General features: G+C 39.8%; 1 protein-coding gene across 3 annotated transcripts in view; it reads right to left on the bottom strand.

The window, feature by feature from the left end:
• Window positions 1-8,592: 8,592 nt before the first annotated feature.
• The window catches only part of EIPR1 (EARP complex and GARP complex interacting protein 1), a 181,404-nt gene continuing 168,634 nt past the window's right edge, over window positions 8,593-21,362 (bottom strand). For all 3 annotated transcript variants that reach the window (XM_075201500.1, XM_075201502.1, XM_075201501.1), the window contains 2 exons: window positions 17,325-17,492; window positions 8,593-8,920 (listed from right to left, as the gene is read on the bottom strand). In XM_075201500.1, the coding sequence (XP_075057601.1) occupies window positions 8,746-8,920; window positions 17,325-17,492 (343 nt within the window). In that variant the 3' untranslated portion in view covers window positions 8,593-8,745. The remainder of the gene's footprint in view (window positions 8,921-17,324; window positions 17,493-21,362) is intronic.

Here is a 21,362-nt window from a genome sequence, read left to right as displayed (position 1 = left end):
GTGGTCAACAGTGCCGAATGCAGCAGAGAGATCAAGGAGAATTAGAAGTGAATAATGGCCTTTAGATTTAGCAGTGATCAAATCATTGACAACCTTTGCCACTGCAGTCTCAGTGGAGTGTTGGGAAAGAAACAAAGGATAACAAAGATGTCTATCTGCACGATCACTCCCAAAGCAGCCTCTTAACTTATAATGTACAATCCCTTCAATGTACTCATACATCTATACAGCTAGGCATGCCTGGATAAAGATTTTTGAATCGAAACGCGTCGTCAGACGTAAGTGAGTGACGTGAGACGCTGCACTGGGGAATTTGGAATTGGAAACTTCAGCTCTCTTCGGACGGCGTGCAGCGCGGAAGTGTTACCCGGGACATCTGCGGCTGTTGTTATGTTATCTACCACGCTTGTTTGAAAGACTGAAGGGTAAGGGTCCACCTTTTCCCTTTGTAGCAATGTCTGGTTTTTATCGTTTATGAAGTTATCCATGAGCGGTATTTTACTAATAAATGTTGTAAGGATTTTACACTATGGAATCTTCTCTTTCCTTTTACTATTACTGTGATGGAGTGGAGGTCTGTTTTATGGGATAAAGATCAGGAATGAAGATGAAAAACGAATGCACATGTCTGATTTGAAACGCTAAATTTCCACTGTTTTCTAGTAAGTGCATACCCATGAGGGGTTGAACCAGAACCATTTTCATCACGTGGTGTTGTTGTATAATAGAGAACACGGGCTACTAAAGGGTCCTTTTGTGTATATAGTTGACCGGTACATACAGGCTATACTATGTCAGTTTTATATTTTTTTACATGTATATCCATCTGAAGAGTATCCACAACGGAGAGTGTCAAAGAAGAAGCATCTTCATGTCCTATTTAGGAACTGCTATCAAGAAAAATTGACTTTTTATACTTCAGGATCTATCTGGGTATCCTATATGTTACATCCTATAGCGCCAACTTTTCTTATTATTGTGGTTATTGTTGGGAAAGAAAGTCTGACTGAACAGGATCCAGTAGGTTGTGTGAGGAAAGAACGCCTCTGAGGCGAGTGTAGGATATTTTTTTGAGAAGCTTGGAGGGGCATGGAAGCTGAGCGGTAATTTGAGAGTTTGGGTCAGAATTTTGTTTTTCCAGAATAGGAGTAATCACTGCGTGCTTGAATAGTGATGAAAAGTCAAGTTTAAGATTGTTACAAACGTGCATTCCATAGGGCACATTTAAAGGACTTTGAAAGAGACTTCGCTTGTAATTAGCTGAATGTTCTGCACATAGGAAGACTCTAAATCTCACATGTTAGATATTAAAGAAATGGACGCTTTATGGAGGTGGTATGGAAATCATATATTTTACTTCAGTGGCTCATAGCTTAGTGTCAACTAAATACGGTCTTTCCCCTCACTGTGCAGAGAGATTCGCCTTCTTTTCCCAGCCAGGTGTGTCCAGTCGCCTAGCAATGGGATGTGATTTCCGCCCGGTCATCCCAGGAACTTCTGCGCATCTGCAGTTGGCTTGACTTCCCTGTTTTGACCTTGGTTTTGACTTTTACCTTTGCATCCTGATTTTGTCTTTATTCCCTGACCGGCTCTGACCTTTGGCTTCCCTGACCATTCTCTGCATCCTGATTCAGTACTGCATACCAGCCCGGCTTGATCTAGGATTGTCTGACTACTCTTCTTTTACACACCTGTTTCTCCAGTGACTAACTTAGAGGACCACGACCAGCACGTCCCATGCTGCGAAGCACATACTTCCTTGCGGAGTTCCTTGCAAAGACTGGAGGTGTGTTAGACTCTGCACCTCTTTGTTCACCACTGGTAAAATGTCGTCATCCACTATTTCCCTATTCCCTCATGGTTTTGTGACAATAATGTACAAAGTGCCTAAAGATTGGGGTGAAACTTTCAGAATAACAAATGGACGTCACGTCTATGGCAACACAAAATATATAAAGCCTCACCAGAAATAAAACATTTCAACAACTCCAGGCAGAGTAAAACAAATGACGACATGCAAAATAGCATGGATTTGCTGCTGGGAAATTATGTGAACCAGATCTAGTGGATTTTTTTTTAACTTTTTTTTTTTTACTATAGCGAGTCATTTGACACATTATGCCACAATAATTAATTTTTCATTTGAAGATAGTGGATTGGATAGAGGTTCAGCTTAAAGACAGAAGACATAGTGTTGTTGTGATTGATATAATCTCAGAAGGGCTGAAAGTCAGTGGAATACCTCAAGAATCCATCATGGGTCCTGTTTTGTTCAATGTCATACCACCCAATTTGACACTCTTCTCCAGTCGTCCTCTACACTGTTCCCCAAGTGCACTGTATGGGGCTTCATTAATGACTCCACCCTCAATTTCACTTCCCACATGCAGTCCCTCGACCGATCCTCTTGCCTCCACCTTCACAACATTGCCAATATTCAATATTCAACCTTTCCTCTCCCTGGATGCCACCAAGATCAATGTCCATGCTCTTGTCATCTCCAGCCTAGAATGTTGCTATCTCCTCCTCTCTGGCCTGCTTATCACATGTCTGCCCCCCCTACAATCTGTCCTAAATGCAGTGTTGCCTCTAATCTTTCTCTCCAGATGTTCCTCTCTGCAAAGTCCTCCATTGGCCCCCTATTCCCGTCATAAAATTCAAGCTGTTTACCCTCGCATATAAAGCCCTCTTTAATGCCTCCTACATTGTCAAGAAATATTCAACTCGATTGTCAAGAAAAATTCCCTTACTCTCCCACTTCATTCTGTCAATGACCTTCACCTCTATCACCATCTCACACTTCCGCCTTCAGGACTTCGCCTGTGCTGCTGTACACCTTTAGAACTTCTTGCCCCGTGTCACCAGACTCGCCCTCATCCTTCAATATCTCAAATATTTGCTTCAAACTTACCTTTTCACACTTTCCCACCCCATTCTAAGACATTTTCATTCTCATGATCCATTGTCCCTTCCACTCCATTATCTGTTTGCTACTATGCCTCATCCTAAACAGCTTCCTCCTCTCGCTCCACCTACCTCTTTCATCCACTGCCCTCCCCCTATATTGTCTGACTTTGTTTCCCTGCATATTTCGTAAAGTTAGTTCTAATGAGTTTGGCCCTCTCTACCTCCCAACTCTTCATCAGGTTTCCTTTATTTTAGTTGCATCTTCTAATATAGTAGCTTTCACTATCGTCTCTGCTTGTATTGATTTTTACTGAATCTATTGCTCCTTATTTGTATACTGGTCTGTTTATAATTTATTGATTGCTTGGCACTTCAGATTCTGTGGACCCTTATACATAAACTATGATGATTATGAATAAATGTTTTCTTTTCTTTAATTGGGGTCTACAAGGAAAAGCATGTCCTTTTTGCAGATGAAACACACATTTGTAACATTGTTAATACCCTGAATCACATGCATAAACATTAATGTAAAACAATGTATGTGTGACAGAAAAATCCAATATCAAAATAAAACAACTAAGATTATCGACCTGGTCCATTCGGCAGTGAGCTCTAATAGACCCTCTATGTTGTTATCCACGGATGCCGAAAAGGCCTTTGACCGGATTGACTGGTCATTTTTCGGCTGCATGTTATCCCATATGGGCATAGGACCAATTGCCCTTCATCAGATTTTAGCTCTCTACCGTACCCCTACGGCTCGTATAAAAATTAACGGGTCTCTCTCGGATCCAGTCTTAATAGGAAATGGCACTAGACAGGGGTGTCCACTCTCACCATTTATTTTTGTACTTTGTATGGAAACCCTGGCTAGGGCCATTAGAGCCAACCCTGACATTTCAGGAGTGGTAGTGGGTAAAGTGGAATATAAATTAGCGCTTTTTGCAGATGATCTCCTAGCTGTGGTTACCAACCCAATCATTTTAATTCCCAATCTGGTTAAAGAATTCCAACGATTTGGTTCTCTATCCAATTTCAAAATCAATTATTCAAAATCGGTGGCTTTGAACTTATCTTTAGCTCCTCGTGTGGTTGAAGGGCTCCAGCAGGCTTTTGCATTCCAGTGGCACTCATCACATATTAAATATCTGGGTATACTTATTTCTAAAGATCTGACGCAACTGTTCGACCTTAACTTTAGTCCTCTCATGGCTAAACTTCGTAAGGATCTGGGAGAGTGGCATAACAAGGCCTTTTCCTGGATAGGTCGTATCAATATTATTAAAATGAACATTCTCCCACGTATCCTTTACCTCCTCCAGACTCTTCCAATTCACATACCCAATAAATGGTTTAATGACCTACAGAAATTGCTGACTTTGTTAGGAGGGGAAAAAGGCCCCGTTTCAAACATGACATTTTATATCGACGTAAACACATAGGGGGACTCCAACTTCTACACTTCCCCTCATACCATAATGCGGTGATGCTGGGAAGGATCCTGGAGTGGTCAAACGCTAATAGTGAGAAGCAGTGGATCGTTATTGAAGGATCATACCTTCCTTCCTCACCTCTATTTACTCCATGGTTAAGCAAACTACCTATCATCAGACAGCCCATAATTGGTCCTACCATTTTAGTATGGTTCAGACTTCGGATCCTTCCACACCTCTCCTTTATTATTTCACCACTGACCCCCTTATTTGATAATCCTCTTTTCCCCCCAGGCGTACAAACTGGCCCCTTTAAGACATGGGTGCGTGCTGGGATTACACGTGTCGGCCAGCTGATAAATTCCACTGGTGTGTCCTCCTTTCTTGAGATCCAGTCCAAGTGGGAGCTTCCGGGATTGGAGATTTGGAGATACCTCCAGATCAAGCACTTCCTGACCTCGGGATTACCTCGTAATGATATAACTGGAGCCCTCACAGTGTTTGAAACATGGTGTCTTCCCCACCTGCTCTCCAAAATCTACAAACTACTTATAGAAAACCTTTTTAGTTCCTTACCCAAATTCACCACTGCTTGGCAGCAAGATCTGGGAGAGCAGGTCCGTGAAGCAGACTGGTTAGCCATTTTTGAGACCACACATGCTTGTTCTGCTAGTGTCTCTATAATAGAAACTAATTACAAGGTTCTAACAAGATGGTATAGGTGCCCAGCCCAACTAGCAAACTTTTGCCAGGGTGTTTCTGACTCCTGTTGGAGATGCCAGAATGCCCGGGGCACTACTATGCATATCTGGTGGGATTGTGAAATACTCAGACCTTTCTGGTCCAAGGCCATGGAGGTCTCTGCTGAAATATTAGGAGATGATGTTCCTGATAGTCCCGCCTTCTGGCTTCTCAACAAGATCGACGTTCCAATTTCCAGGTTTAAAAAAAACATTTTACGTTATCTGATTTCGGCTGCGAAAGCAGTGATTCCAACCCATTGGAGATCTCCTAACCCCCTAACCATCCGGCAGTGGTTCCAGAGATTGGAGTTTTATAGAGTTATGGATGAGCTTTTACTTTCATCTTCTGATAAAGTTACTGAATATTACTCCATTTGGAGCCCATGGCTCAAATTCCAGGACTCCGATAAATGTAATCATTTAAACAAACCAGTTCTCTCACCTATTCTCCTTGCTAGGACTTGAATTGTTTATTTACATAATTTGTACTAGGAAACATTGCCCCCCCCCCCCCCTTACCTATCCCCGTCTCTGTCTTTTCCTTTTTCTCTCTTCCTTCTTCTTCTATTATAACATTTATTTGAATGTGTTATTATGACATTTTGTATTAATGAGGTGGTTTTGTTACCCACTTATCTGTTCTTGTGAATCTCTGTTGAGTCTGCTTTAAAAACTTCAATAAAGATAAATATTATAAAAAAAATAAAACAAAAAAAAAACCCTAGAACCAGCAAACCCCCTCCCCACAAAAATGAAAGACTAAATGGACCTACATATTGTTTTCTTCCATTAAATCCAATGTTTCATTAATTAATGGCACAATATGGACAGCCAGGTGCAAGCAGCGGTTCGAAGATTTTCAGTAATTTTCTTAAAACGGCAATTTTATTTAAGACAAAACCCGATGGGCTTTGTCTTTAATAAAGTTGCCATTTTAAAAAATGACTGCTTAGTAAATATACCCCTTAATGTCTGAAAGACAAGACATCTGTAATCCATAACATGTTCTGCAAACCTCTCACTTTTCTACTCTCATATACACTTCCCAAACAAGCTGCTGGACAATATTGTAAAGAGAGGAAACATGTCCTTCCCTTCCAACAGTATACAAATAACACAATGTATACTGTAAATCCCCTTTCAAATGTAAAGGCTCATTCCACCCAAAATACAAAATGTACTAATAAAGATTTTAAAAGACCCCCCATGTCTCCACAATGTGTTTCCCTCTTATTACTGCTATAGAAATTGTGGTGGTATGGCCACGTATTCAGCAGTCTTCCAAAGCTTTTGACTAGATATATGTATGTAGCAGCAGTAGTTTTTTTCCATTACGCCACAGGCTCGGTGGGCTCATATAAAAGATCATTGATCCCCCAACACCTAAATGCAGCTAAAAGTCTTGGTCCGAGGCACTGGAGGAGAAGTGAGGTCTATGAAAGAATGGTTGGTAGAAGTAAATGAAAGCAAAGGAACTGACTCACACTATTATTATCGTAGATTTGTAAGGTGTCACAGTGCTCCGTAGCGCCATTCAGTAGAGAAAGCAGGACATACATAAAACAGGGACATACAAGGTACACAAAATAAATGCAGACATGAAAACAAAGGGTATGAAGGACTGTGCTCATTAGAGAGCTTACATTCTAAGAGTAATACATTCACACACTATAAGGAACATATATATCTAGTATCTACAGTGATATTTTATTTAAGAGAATAACAGTGGGTATTGAAGGGGGAAATAGGAATTGCCTTTGTGACGTTACATTATTACACTAAACATTGCACGCGTGTTGCTCCTTGGCATACACTGCACTCACTAGTGCTTACATGTTTCAATTTCCACAGGTTATACAGTTCATTCTGTGTCCCTAGTTTGTTAACATATACAGATTCAGAATCGGCTAATCTGGTCCTAAAATTGCATATTTGCTGCTCACATTTTGGATTTCTGCATTAATTTATTAAGTAAACAATGCATAGAATATACTCTATGCATTAAGTGCTGATGCTTTTTTTTTTTCCAAATCCGTTCTCCTATTTCATTTTGCTGCTCTGCTAGATTTGAACCTATAATAGTTCTCTGTCTGGTTGACAACCAGTTGGCCAATTTAAAATTAGCTTGAGCGGTTGTCAACATCCCTCCCCTTGTAACAGTGCCACTGCCTCCATACTGTCCTCTGCACAGTATAGATTTTGACCTGCTCCTGCCATTGTGCGAACATTTACCTACAACACAACAGCAGCTTCTATCCTGACCTGCTCCCAACATCACCATGTTACTTCTGTTGTGCAGCTGCTGGGGCTGGAGAAACAAAAAAAAAAAAGTTTTTGGAACAGGGTCATTAAAAAAAATAAAAAATTAATATCTACATATAAATAGAAATACCTTATTTGTCGGATTTGTGCATTTTCTATTTATAAATTGTCTCTATTTTTTATTAAAAGGCCATTGAAAAGCAGAATCTTAAAAATATTATTGAGTTAAAATTTAAAATATTGTTATCTTGCAGGCCAGATGAGTTCCTCTTGATGTTTTAATTGGGCATATGTTTAGGTGTGTTCAAGCTGTGTTTTTTTTTAAACAGTTTGTCATTTCACCTTTTACTTCAACCATAAAATATAACGTACGTTTGACAATCTGCAAGGGGGGGGGGGTCTATTCCTTTGCCTCTCCTGGGGCCCATTAATGCATGACAGAATATTTATTCTGACACCATCTTCTGTCTGTGATTATTAAAGTCACATAATGATGGGTTTAATCAAGAGGTTTGTAATTTGTACTAAATAATAAAGAGATTGTCAGGAGGAATCATTGAGAAGGGGAAAAGTTACAAAAATTTTATTAGTCTTTGTTGTGGCATTCCTCCAGTCTGGCAAGTGCTCTTATGGACATGTGCTGCACTCTTCTCTCCAAATATTACTACTGTTGTCAACGCCCCTCCCCCATGTATTTTCCATCCACATATATTGGAAATTTCCATGAGGACGGCTGTCATGAGCATGGTCTAATCAGGAATATATATAATTTATAAATGAGGTCATGATTACTCCCAAGTAAAGGAGTACCTGTGAAGTTACTGTAAGTAAACCAGGTATATGCATACTGATGTACACCCCCTCTTTCAAACGAGGGTGTCCCTGAGTTTCTAGGTGCCAGGATGAAGAAGATAGAGCACCTATAGTGCCCTCTCCACATTCCCTGGCTCTTCATTAATATTCTGCAGGCAGCAGATGAGGAGTCGGGGCTTTTAATCATTTTAATTTATCTGAACCCCCTGTGTGTAAGGACAAGTCCCACTCGTCTGTAGCACTGAAGGGGTTAAAAACTACAACTATATATATATTTTCTATTTTTTAAGTAGCATCTATTCACAATCATGATATATCTCCAAAGAAAAACTTGAGCAGCCCTGGCCCTGCTCCACATACATACGAATGGCCATTATTATCTTTAGGTCTCATCCTTTTCTTTGAGTACAGAAAGACAGAACAATAAAAGGTCAGCCAAGGCCCCGAGATTTGGCCATTTATTAGAAATCTTAGAATAAACAAATATAATAACACATTCCAGATATCCTACTCTGAAGTCTCCAAATTACAGGACATAAGCGGTCAGTGACATGCAATCACTTCAGCTGAAACAAACGTACAAATTACAGCAGTATGTTGTATTTCAGTGCTCTTGGGACACGGTTAATAACCAGCCTTCCATCATAACTTAAGGAAGCAAAGAGCCAGGGGTCTGCGGAGGACCATTCCACTGCATACACGCTGTCTTCATGCTCTTCATAGGTAGCTATTATACTGTCCTGGAGTGGTTCTTTTGTTCTAAGAGAAAAATAAAAAAAATACATTTAGCTGCGGAAAAAAAATACAATGTCACGTATTTATTCAAGATGGTAATTATAAGCATGGAACAAGAATGGCAAACAGGGACAGACTTTGTCCGGATGCCCTGAGAGGTCATAGATCAATTTTAAATTTTATATCAATTGTCTTGTATTTATGTCAAGCATTATCAATCTGTTATTGTCACTTTATCTTGTTCACTATTAGACCTTGCATACACACAAATGTTAAAAAAGAACATTAGTTATAAGCGTAGACAAAAGACTGTAGCTCGCAGAAGCAGATTCATTTAACAGTCTCACAGTGTCCTGCAGCATAACGCATTATGGGGCATATTCAATTAGGTTTCCGGTCCGCGGTACAAACCTGCACACTATGGCCGATAATACGGTACCGCAATAGCGCAGATTTTCCTACGCAAGTCTATGTGGTGCGTACAAAAATCCACGTTATTGCAGTACCGTGAATTGACTTCGCGGCTCGTTCCTGTGGACCAGAAACCTAATTGAATATGCCCCTATAAGCACATCCTCAAAATATATTTAAAAGGGTTTCAGAAAGTGTTACTTCCAAGTAAGACCTGCATATATTAAAAAAGGGCCGGCAGTGTAATATTTTTGTTCAGTTACAGAGATTAAACAAAAAAAACAACAAAGAGCAACTTAATTTTAAAAAGCTGCTAATGATATAATGCAAGTTGCTGCACCTATAATATAAAAGAGCTTAGCACCATACTTACACAATGTTAAATATTTTAAAGTGTACCTGTCACAGTGTTTTGAACATACAATATCAATAGTACAGCCTGGTTAGAAGCCTAAGTGCAATCAGTCACACAACTGTGAACTTCTTTGTCTTGTACTTCCTTTTGTAATGCCACAGGGGTAAATTTATCAAGCTGCGGGTTAGAAAAAGTGGAGATGCTGCCTATAACAACCAATCAGATTCTAGCTATCATATATTTAGTACACTCAACAAAATGACAGCTAGATTCTGATTGATGATGAAATGTTGATGATGATGATGATGATTGGCTGCTATAGGCAACAACTCCACTTTTTCAAACCCGCAGCTTGATAAATTTACCCCTAAAGGGGAATTCAATTTCCCCCGCAGTACCGCCGCGTTAAAGCTATTACCGTTATTACGGTAAGATTAACCCGGAAAAAGCCAGCATTAAAACTACCGTAATAACGGTAATAGTGCGCAGGTCACGTTACTTTTACAAGTAAAATTGAATTCCCCGCTTACACTCTATTAAACTACCTGATGGTGTGGGTTGCCCTGTGGGTTGAAAATCCTGCAACACTAATCTCATGTGAACATCCAGAACCAATATGCTTAAAACTGAGAAATTTCAACATCTTTATGATATCATAGCTTTTCACAGTAACCATGCTCCTGTCAGTTCACAGGATGCTCATACCCTTACTAATAATCAGGAGTATTATACCGGCACAGAATACACATCAATAGATGGATTACGAAGAAATGTTATGGCTATAATAAATGTATATTATGTTGTCTTTCACGCAAATTAGGAAGTAAAACAATGCTTTGCATTGTAAGGTTTACTTGGCATTGACTTAATTCATTACCTTCTGAGCACCAATTAGCTTAAACATCCCTCAGTTTACACCCATAAACCAAGCTAAAAGAACATAAAGAACATTGTCTAACAAGAACAGAACTAACGGAAATCCCTGTCCTGTGTTTGTCAGTGTCTTTTCAGCAAAGGAAGAGAGAGGAAGGCTCCAGGCAACCATTAAAATGAGGTAGATGCTGCATGTTGAAACATCTTTCTGTAACATAACAGGGGCACAATGCTTTACTTATTTTTTAAGGATTCTATTAAAAACACAGAATGAAAAATAAATCTAAATTATATTTAAGTTTACCATTCTGCTGACATAATAGATACAAAGTCCCACTATGCAACGTCAAGCAATCACATATTACCGTTTAGCCATCACAAAATGGCTAATCGGCCATTTTGCCAAAGCAGAAGTGTTGTGCAATCAGCAAATGAAAAAAGTAAGATAAGAAAATTTACAACATGCCATTGCGAATTCTATTTTGGCTTTTAGCATCATAGTTAAATGCGCATGTTTAATATAGTGTGAAATTGTTTCAAACGCTTTGTCTCCAATTCCGTCCTTTGAAAGAATTTGTGAAAACATTTTGGTTATCGGGTTTTATAATGGCTTAGAGCTGTTTAAATATTAACACCCTGTGAAATGGGCATGTTTCTAAACACGCAGTGTCTTACGCTTGTACCTAAATCTCTGCTTCGCTTGACATCAGCAGAGATCGAATGTTTTCAACGGAGGCTTTATCAAAGCTCTTAGCTGTCAGGATTTACCTCACGTTCGAGGACACATTTATTCAGCTTAATATCAATTGTTGCCATTGGTGTTGCATTTAACAGCAAATATAAAAATGAAAACAAGGGAAGTGTGTCCATTAGACAGGAACGAAGTTAAAATCGCGTGGGTGAATGATTGGAGGGTTAACCAGTGAGAGATTCTATTATAATTTTATAGCCAATAGGACTCGGGAGGGGGTGTAGTCTGTGTTTATACATAGCGCATTTTTCAGCAGATCTGTCTCTCTGCTTCCGATTCCTCCCACCCACCCTGCAATTTTAGGGGTAGGGGTTTAGCTTTGGAACGTGTAGGTAGGAGAGCAGTGCAGTCGGTAAGTTTGCATATGGTACTCGGGTTATCTCGTCATAGGTCACTACTCCCCCTGTTGGTTTGTGGTGTCATCACGTTTGGTCCGACTGTGAGGAGGAGCTTTGGCCGGTATGTTAAAGGTTATACTGGCGGTGTGTTTGCTCCTGATGAAGTCTGTTTTACAGACGAAACGCGTTGAGTATTTGCTGCTACACTACCATCGCTGATCAGATAGGCTTGTCATCTGCTTCTGGATGTGTAAGTTACTACTGTTTTTAATAAACTTGAATTTTTTGGATACTACATCTGTGTCCTTTCGTGTATTGAGGTAACCAATTGGATAATCAAGGTTGGCTGAAGATTGATTACACCCTCACAGTCCACAGGATAATCCTACAGATAAGCCATTAAACTTTTGGCTTCTGGTACGCATACATCTTCATTGGTGTGACCTGTTTGTGTATATATCTTCCTGAATGCTATTTGGCCTTGTGTGATCTTTCATCTTATGAACTAATCATATTTACTCTAGACACTGTCTATATCCACATGGTGGGAAGCTCTGGCTTATCCATTTCTGATGGTTTGGTTCCTTCTCTGGATTTTTCCACTTGGCTCAATTAACCCGCCATACTACACTATTGTGCGCCTCCTCTCATTTTATTTTTAGATATATATATATATATATATAAATAATCTCTCTCTAAATGCACAACTGGCATGCCTGGGCTTAACTTGATTTTAGCCAACCCCTGATCTGCAGCAAAGGTAATTCCCATGGAGCCAAGGTCGGGGTGGCACTGAATGGTGGCACTAATTGCAACTACTCTGAGACAAGGTGCCTCTCTGCTTCAAGATGTGCTTTGTGTATGTTTTAAGTTTTTGTCTTTCTTTGAAACATTATTTTTTAATATTTGTCTCTTTCATTATAACATCTACATACCTTCCACTATGTATGTAAAGCTTTTAGGGCATTGTCCCGCTGCCAAAAAAACTCACGACTTTTGTTCTGCCTGCCGGGAGATATATTACACTTCTGTAAGCAGGTACAGGGCCACCATCAGGGGGGTACCCTTGTACCGGGCCCGGGCTCACCAGGGGGCCCGGCGGCACACACTTACCAGGGGGCCCGCTGTCCTCCAGTCCCAGCGTCTCCGCTGCTGTCTTTAGCATGGTTGTCACGGTGACAGCTAGGCTGAAGACAGCAGCGGAGATGTCGGGACTGGAGGACAGTGGGCCCCCTGGTAAGGAAGAATGCAGAATGCGATTGCAGGAGCGGATCAATCATTCCCCTGCGATCATGTGATCTTCCTGTGACAGCCAGGAAGCTGTCAATCGTGATTGCAGGGGAATCATTGCTCCGTCCCTGCGATCATGTGATCCTCCATTCAGCTGCAACATCTCGGTAAGCATGTATGTGTGTGTATGTGTGTGCGTAAAAAATGATTTTATATATATATATATATATATATATATATATATATAAAATCACTTTTTACTTTTTTTCATATATATATATAGATATATATATTCACTTTTTTTAAATATAATCACTTTTTTTACATATATATATATATATATATATATATATATATATATATATATATATATATGTAAAAAAAAGTGATTATATTTAAAAAAGTGAATATATATATCTATACATATGAAAAAAAGTAAAAAGTGATTCTATATATATATATATATATATATATATATATATACATACATAAAATCACTTTTTTTTACATACCTATGTATATATAATATATATCTATATATTTATATATATATATATATATATATATATATATATATATATATATATATATATATATATATATATATAGATATATATATTTATATAAATATATACATACATACACACATATATATATTTATTAGGGGCCCCCTTGCCTTACCTTTCAATCGCCTAAGTGCGACCCCCTTCACGAAAGGGAGCCGGATCATGACCAAAAAAAGGTAAGGTTTTTTTTTTGCTTTTTTTTCTACAGGATTTTTTTTTTTTTCATTGCCTTGGGCCCCTTTCCCCCTGGGCCCCCGGGCACCTGCCCATCGTGCCCAGTCGGAAAGATGGCCCTGGTTCATCGAGGAGAGGGAGTGTTTCATGGGGGGGCTTGCCTGCTTCATTTGTACTGGGCCCCATGATTGCTGATGGCAGCCCTGGGCAGGCACTGTACACTTCTGTGGATGGTGTACACAACAATGAAAGTTTTGTTGCTGTAGGGGGGTGGCCTAGTGTTTTTCACACGCACCCATTGACGGGACGCACACGAGTTGCTGCTATGGGGGAGCCTCAAGAAATTGCTGTACTGGGGCCCAAAATTCCTCTTGGCGGCTCTGCGTGCAAAAGAATATGTGTACTTGTAAATCTATCACCAGCGGTGGACACTTAATTTTTTAGTTTTTAATTATTAGAGTAATATAGATAAATTTAACAGAATCTATAATTCTATCAACGTTAAATTTTATTAGATTGATATGATTTATGTTATCTGTATTTGGTTGTGTGTCATGAACAGGAGGTAACACATTGAGAAAACTAAGTGTCATTTTTTAATTTTACTTTAGATTTTGTATGTTCTATAATTAGATCAAGAGAACAAGGCAACAGGCTTCAATCAGAGAACCAGGGATAGGGGGGTGGTATTATGAAAAAGGCGAGGAAGGTTGTTTTAGAGACAACAAATTATGGCGAATAGATGATCAGTAAAGAGCTACAAAGCATCTATAAAGCCCATCATTTTGCAAGTTAAAACTTAAACCATCTATTGTTCACACCATAAAAATTAGGAAATATACCTCGATGTTTACAGCCAAAATATTACTCGTGGCCACGGATCCTAATAATCTCCTCCTCCCCTCCTTTCTTCCTCTGCTGACCTTATCACACATGAGGCATGTACCACGTGATGTGAGATGTCCCACGTGTGCAGGCAGCAAGAGAAGGAGACAGAAAGACGCTGCAGTGTTGGAATGAAAGCAGGTAAGTGTGGGGAGATCGGGGGATGATTTCAATGTAATTTAGGTGGGTGCATGGGCTATATAATAGTTTGCAGGACATATTAATTTATTGGTGGGGTGATGGTGGTGCCTATGGGATATTTAATGCTGGGTGGTTTTGGGTCTAATAATTTAATGCATGGCTGAGTCTTGGGAGAAGGGAGGATTTTTGTTCAGTGAGAATGCTAATTATTTAGTGTTGGAGCTTTTTAGGGAGGGTAATAGGTTTTCCATATTTAATGTACCTATCCCTTTTTCCAAACAGGACCCAAACATTGCAAGGTCCAGACAGCAACTGAGCTTAAGATATCAGCAGCAGGTAGTAAACGGTGCAAGACCAGGTAGCAGAGAGCAGGACAGTCTCCCAACTGTTCTGATTCTAGTGGGGCAACACTTTATCCCTATCTAAGGGGTGGGACCTAGACTATGCACTCCTTGTATACAATGCATTCTGTATATACTACACTATGCCACTGGCCATGTCCTTCATGGACTGACCACTCCCCCTCTAGTGTCTGGTCTCGACTCTATGGTGTCTGGCCACACCCCCTCTGGTGAGCCCCTACTGTTGTAGTCCCCTTATGGACCCTTTATGTCCCAGTCCGACACTGAGTGGAGGTGTTGCCCATAGCAACCAATCAAATTTTAGCTATTATTTCCAAGAATGTACTAGATAAATGATAGCTAAAATCTGACTGGTTGCTATGGGCACACCCCCGCTTTCCTTTTTAGAAGTTTAGTAAATCAACCCCATGAGATTAAATGCACTTATTGTGCATTGGATCATCCAGAGAGCAGAAATATGTAAAATAGTGAAATGTCCTATGTCACTCCTTCCCTTTACATGTACACATTGTTGCATTACAAGTAAATATATTTATAGCTGCGATGGATGTATCCTAGCTCAACTCTAAAATGCACTTGCTCACCTTACATCACAACATTTGATAGTTGTATCTTGAGATAAAAAAAAGAAATGTGTAAGAGCAATTCAGCAATTTTAAGGCAAAATCTAATTTTTTGGTCTGTTGTACAAAATGTAATAAATGACACACACACACACACACACACACACACACACACACACTTTTGGACAATCATTCGCTTCACATCAATTTCAGTGTTGCCTGGAGTGTTGATGACTGTCACACTATGCTGCAAGGAGGGTTTGAGAACATGCCTTGAATGCTCTACTAAAAACGTTACAAAGTAATAGGACCATAATATACTAATTTTCCTAAATTGTCAGACTCATGAAGCATGGAGATTAATATAATAGCTGTTTCACCTCTTGTGGAACCCAAGGAAAATCCTTCACAAAACCTATTAACAGCATGAGTGCTACTTTCCCATACACCAAGGAGACACGACCTGGCGACTGAGAACATGGTCAAGGCAAACTGAGAAGTGGATCTACTCAATTTGTTTTTTGTTTTGTTTTTATTTGGCAATGTAAACAATACAAGCAAAGGGTTTATTTAAAAACTATAAATGACAAAGATTAATTTTTAAATAAACTCTTACTTAATATTTCATGTTGCAAAACCATGTACCCCAGATCATTTACTTCTTTGGAGGAAGATGTGGGCCCCACCCCCCACACACACCTCCTTTAATGGGCAAATTATCAATTTATGCTGGCACACAAACAATGAAAATAAGCTGTTCATCTGAAACATAAGAAACAAACTGTCACACAGTGGTCCTGGAAGCTAGAAGGAAATACAGGGACAGCAATAGCTCAAGTGGGAATTGTTTACTATAAAATTACAGAATCTCATGCACTTACAATTTCTGCAGATAAGACACTTTAGGACTAGGCAGGTAACTTGGCTTCTCCTCGTTTCATGGCCACCCTGTGACTTATCTGCAGAGAGTGTAAATGCATGAGATTCCGTAAATCATTCCCACTTGATCTATTGCTGTCTGGTGTTTATTTCCAGCCTAACAAATCCAGGGCAGAGGGGATAGAGAACAGAGACTAATTAAGTGCCCAATACTTCGGTAAATGGTACTATTGTTGTGGATATATTTTTATTTACTCATTATCTTTATATATAATGCATTTGATCTATTGTGGCTTTTTTGTATTTTCATGTAGCGCTCATCCCTTCTCTTTGGGGGAAATTCAATTCCCCCCGAAGTACCGCCGCATTATAGATATTACCGTTATTACAATAATATTAACCCGGAGAGCTGCGAGCAAAAAGCCGGCGTTAGAATTACCGTGATAAAGGTAATTACGCGCACTATTACCGTAATAACAGTAATACATTTAGCGCGGCGGTACTTCGGGGGGAATTGAATTCCCCCCTTTGAATCTTATTCATACCCACATGGGTGGAACTAGCATCTTGCTCTACAGGGCAGAGCAGCTAGAATTGGGGTCCTGTCACTGAATATGTGAATCATTCATTTTTGGACTAATATTTGGAATGATTCTTGTTTGTTCTTGAGCATTGAATTTATAGCACTATCCAGTGTATTTACTTTATTCATACCTTCTGTGACTGGAAACTGACCACCTTTATGTCATTTTACACAGCAGCATCTACATTCATTTCTCTCCCACTGATTTAAATGCAGATCCATACATAATAATTGTTGTATTTCAGGAGTGGCTGATTATAGTAATACATTTATTTATTGATGCAAAAGATAATTCAAGCACAATAAATTTAACTTACTTTTCATCGTGTTGATTGTCTTCCTGATCGCTCAAATCTTCCTCGTCAACGAGATGTCCAAATGGCTCAGAAGAAATGGAGACCATGTTTGACAGGATTACCCGGCTGTCGCTGCTGCCTGTCAGGACCAACTGGTCATGGGAATGGTTATACCGGACACTCCACACCCTGAGAACAAAATAAGAATACAAACAAAACATTTTTTTTTTATTAAAGTGGGCCTGTCACCTACACACCGAGGAAGCAGCCATCTTCTGGGCTGCACCAGTATTTGCTAGGAACCAGTGACAACACTGAGGCAATGTTCATGAGATTTGACTAATACCCTTTCATACTGTAGCTTCGACCTGGGTTTTTGCCGGGCCTTGCCGGCAAAAAGACCCGGGAATTAGACCCGGATCTTTTGGTGGGGTAATTCCCGGGTCTGACCAGGGTTGCCTGCACTATGAACGGTGAGGCCCGGGTATTTCAACCCGGGTCTCACAGACTAGTGAAAAAATAGTAAAAAAAAAAAGTTGAATTTAAAAAAAATAAAAATATAAAGAATAAAAAAGTCCTCTTAATACCTTAGTATTTCCTCCACGCTGGCTGTCCGGCAGGTTACGTGAAGAAATTACGTCATTCCTATTGACCAGGGAAAAAATTATGCATTTAAAGCTGCAATAGCGGACCCTATGCATGGATTACATTATACAGGTTTAGGGTCGCTTTAAATGCATTTTTTTTTCCCTGGCCAATAAGAATGACGTAATTTCTTTATGTAACCTGCCGGACAGTCAGCGTGGAGAAAATACTAAGGTCTTTTTTTTTCCAATTTATCTTTTTTTTTTGTCAGACCCGGGCCTGCCCGGGTTCAGTGTGTATCCGGTCGACCCAGGAATTTGCCTGTCTGGGAGCCTTGTCCCCTGGCAATATCCCGGGTTCATATACCCGGGTCGGCAGTATGAAAGCGGTATAATATGTATAAGGTACTAGCTCCAAGTGAACTAACAGACTACATTCTCTGCATTAATTTTATTGGTTACACCTTTAGATGTTTGTAAAAGGTGTCAGCGGTGTTGGGGGGATGTTAAGCCACAAAAGGCATTAAACTTATCCAAGGTTGCAGGTTTATTGAACGATGTAACAGTTGATGCAGGTACTCACAGTTATCATACAGTACAGCAGTAGCAGGTATACAGTCTTGTATATGCAGGTTTATGTATATGATATGTAGGTTATCCAATATACTTGTACATATATATGCAGACTCTTTAATACACTGCATGTCTGAGATATATTGTGGGCAGACTCTCATACTTCCCTATGGGAAGCCATAAACAAGGAGACGGAGCTCGGTGCTCCACTGTAACATATTTAGACCACAAAATTATTTTTCTACTATGAAACTGTGACTTACACAAAATACAATGAAGGCAGCTATTTAGTGGATAGAGCAATTCATCGGGAAGCAGTGTCTAGGGTTGTCATTAGTTTTTAGTGAATGGATGAGCTGCCTTCTAGTGCCTGTTGATTTAGCCCACAAAACAGCCACCTCCACATTGTGTAGGCGACACCAATACAAATTGCTGGACTCCATGCCTCCTGCCTTCATCTCGGTCTCTAAAGTATCCAGAATTAGCATTTTTACTGTCAACAATAAAATACACTCAAGATAAATTAGAAACAAACGTTCCTTACATTTAATCAAGGTAACAGAACTACACATCTGTTCACATGTAACTCTATTCTTCAAATAGAATGTGGTGTAAATCTAATGATTTAAAAATAACCTATAGTATGACAAGTGTTAAAAATATTTTCTTACACTCAACTGTGTGAGGTTTCCATAGAAACCCCAGACTGTACTAGACTCTGGGGAGACATCCATTCTGACCTTCCAGACAGCACATCATCTGCTAATGTCTAGTGAAGGAGGCACTAAATCCCCTTCTCTTTAAAATCACCCAAATAATATTGGAAAAATGTGTTCTCAAAATCTACTTTAAAATACTATGCTTCTGCCAATCACTTTTGGCATTTCATTGTAAAATATTAATTCATGAAAATTCTACCATACAATAACTGTGTAGTAGAAATACTTAATTTTTCAACAGACATGTTTAATGTGTTGTCATTTATAATGCTTAAAATTAACTAGATAAATAACACCAACACATTTAAAATATAAATATGTATTGATCCTAATTTAAAAGACACACATTAGCCTATAGAAACCGATTTAACTAAAAGATTTATTGTATTGATGTGAGGTTTGCACTATCTGGGGCCAGGTCTTAAGTCACCGTCTGACAATTCGGGGGGCTGATGCCAAGTTGGTCGCAATTATTCTTATAAAAAGAGCACAAAAAAAAAAAAAAAAAAAAGAGTATCTCTGCCCATATGCTGTGATGTACACATCTCGAGATAGGTCATCCAGGCGCATATGTGTATATCCGCAGGTCTGCATGAGCCGCATTTGCGTAAACATACCTTTAATGTACTTGGCCAACATTAGACCGCCCCTCCCCTCCCCTATCCCACCTCTCCAGGCACAGGTGGGCATAACTGCCAGACTGCACAGGCACATGTTCCTGTGCCCACTTTCTGGGCAATGCGCAAAGTAATTTAATGCAGCATGCGCTATGTAAACCGGTGTATGTTCCACTTTGCATCAGCCCCTAGTTCTATAGTTTGTACCAGATGCAGTTCTGGGAACATACATATCAGTTGTATTAAGTGATGTTAAACGCTATGGGGGGTATTCAATTGTTCGGCTTGACGGCCGAAAAACTCGCGCTCTAAAACTATTACCGTTAATATGGTAAAATTGTGCTTATAAACCGTTCATACGGTAATTTACTCGCTGAATGTCACTGCGAGCTGAAATTCAGCGAGTAATTACCGTATTAACGGTAATAGTTTTAGAGCGCAAGTGTTTCGACCGTCAAGCCAAACAATTGAATACCCCCCTATATATTTTCTGAGCAATTTCATACTACCCTTAGTATTTATTATTATTTTTTTAACAGGGATTTGAATTTCAGTTTTAAACACTGAAAGACACACATTTTTTAGATAGATCTAATAGTTAAACCAATAAAATTCTGTAAATTATATAAAGTTGTATTTAAAATGTATTTCTTTATTGAAATAAAATAGTGGTTTATTCTTAAACCCTGCCGATATGATGCGCTTTGGTCGCTAACTGTCAGGAACAAGCACAGTGTCTGCAATCACAAACTGCCTGGAGCCAGAACTAGCACAGTGTCTGTAATCACAAACTGCCTGGAGCCAGAACTAGCACAGTGTCTGTAATCACAAACTGCCTGGAGCCAGAACTAGCACAGTGTCTGCAATCACAAACTGCCTGGAGCCAGAACTAGCACAGTGTCTGCAATCACAAACTGCCTGGAGTCAGAACTAGCACAGTGTCTGCAATCACAAACTGCCTGGAGTCAGAACTAGCACAGTGTCTGCAATCACAAACTGCCTGGAGTCAGAACTAGCACAGTGTCTGCAATCACAAACTGCCTGGAGCCAGAACTAGCACAGTGTCTGCAATCACAAACTGCCTGGAGCAGAACTAGCACAGTGTCTGCAATCACAAACTGCCTGGAGTCAGAACTAGCACAGTGTCTGCAATCACAAACTGCCTGGAGCCAGAACTAGCACAGTGTCTGCAATCACAAACTGCCTGGAGTCAGAACTAGCACAGTGTCTGCAATCACAAACTGCCTGGAGTCAGAACTAGCACAGTGTCTGCAATCACAAACTGCCTGGAGCCAGAACTAGCACAGTGTCTGCAATCACAAACTGCCTGGAGCCAGAACTAGCACAGTGTATGTAATCACAAACTGCCTGGAGCCAGAACTAGCACAGTGTCTGTAATCACAAACTGCCTGGAGCCAGAACTAGCACAGTGTCTGCAATCACAAACTGCCTGGAGTCAGAACTAGCACAGTGTCTGTAATCACAAACTGCCTGGAGTCAGAACTAGCACAGTGTCTGCAATCACAAACTGCCTGGAGTCAGAACTAGCACAGTGTCTGCAATCAC

The sequence above is a fragment of the Mixophyes fleayi genome, chromosome 3, assembly GCF_038048845.1.
Source record: "Mixophyes fleayi isolate aMixFle1 chromosome 3, aMixFle1.hap1, whole genome shotgun sequence".
Taxonomy (NCBI): domain Eukaryota; kingdom Metazoa; phylum Chordata; class Amphibia; order Anura; family Limnodynastidae; genus Mixophyes; species Mixophyes fleayi.
This window is presented reverse-complemented; position numbering and strand designations above follow the sequence as displayed.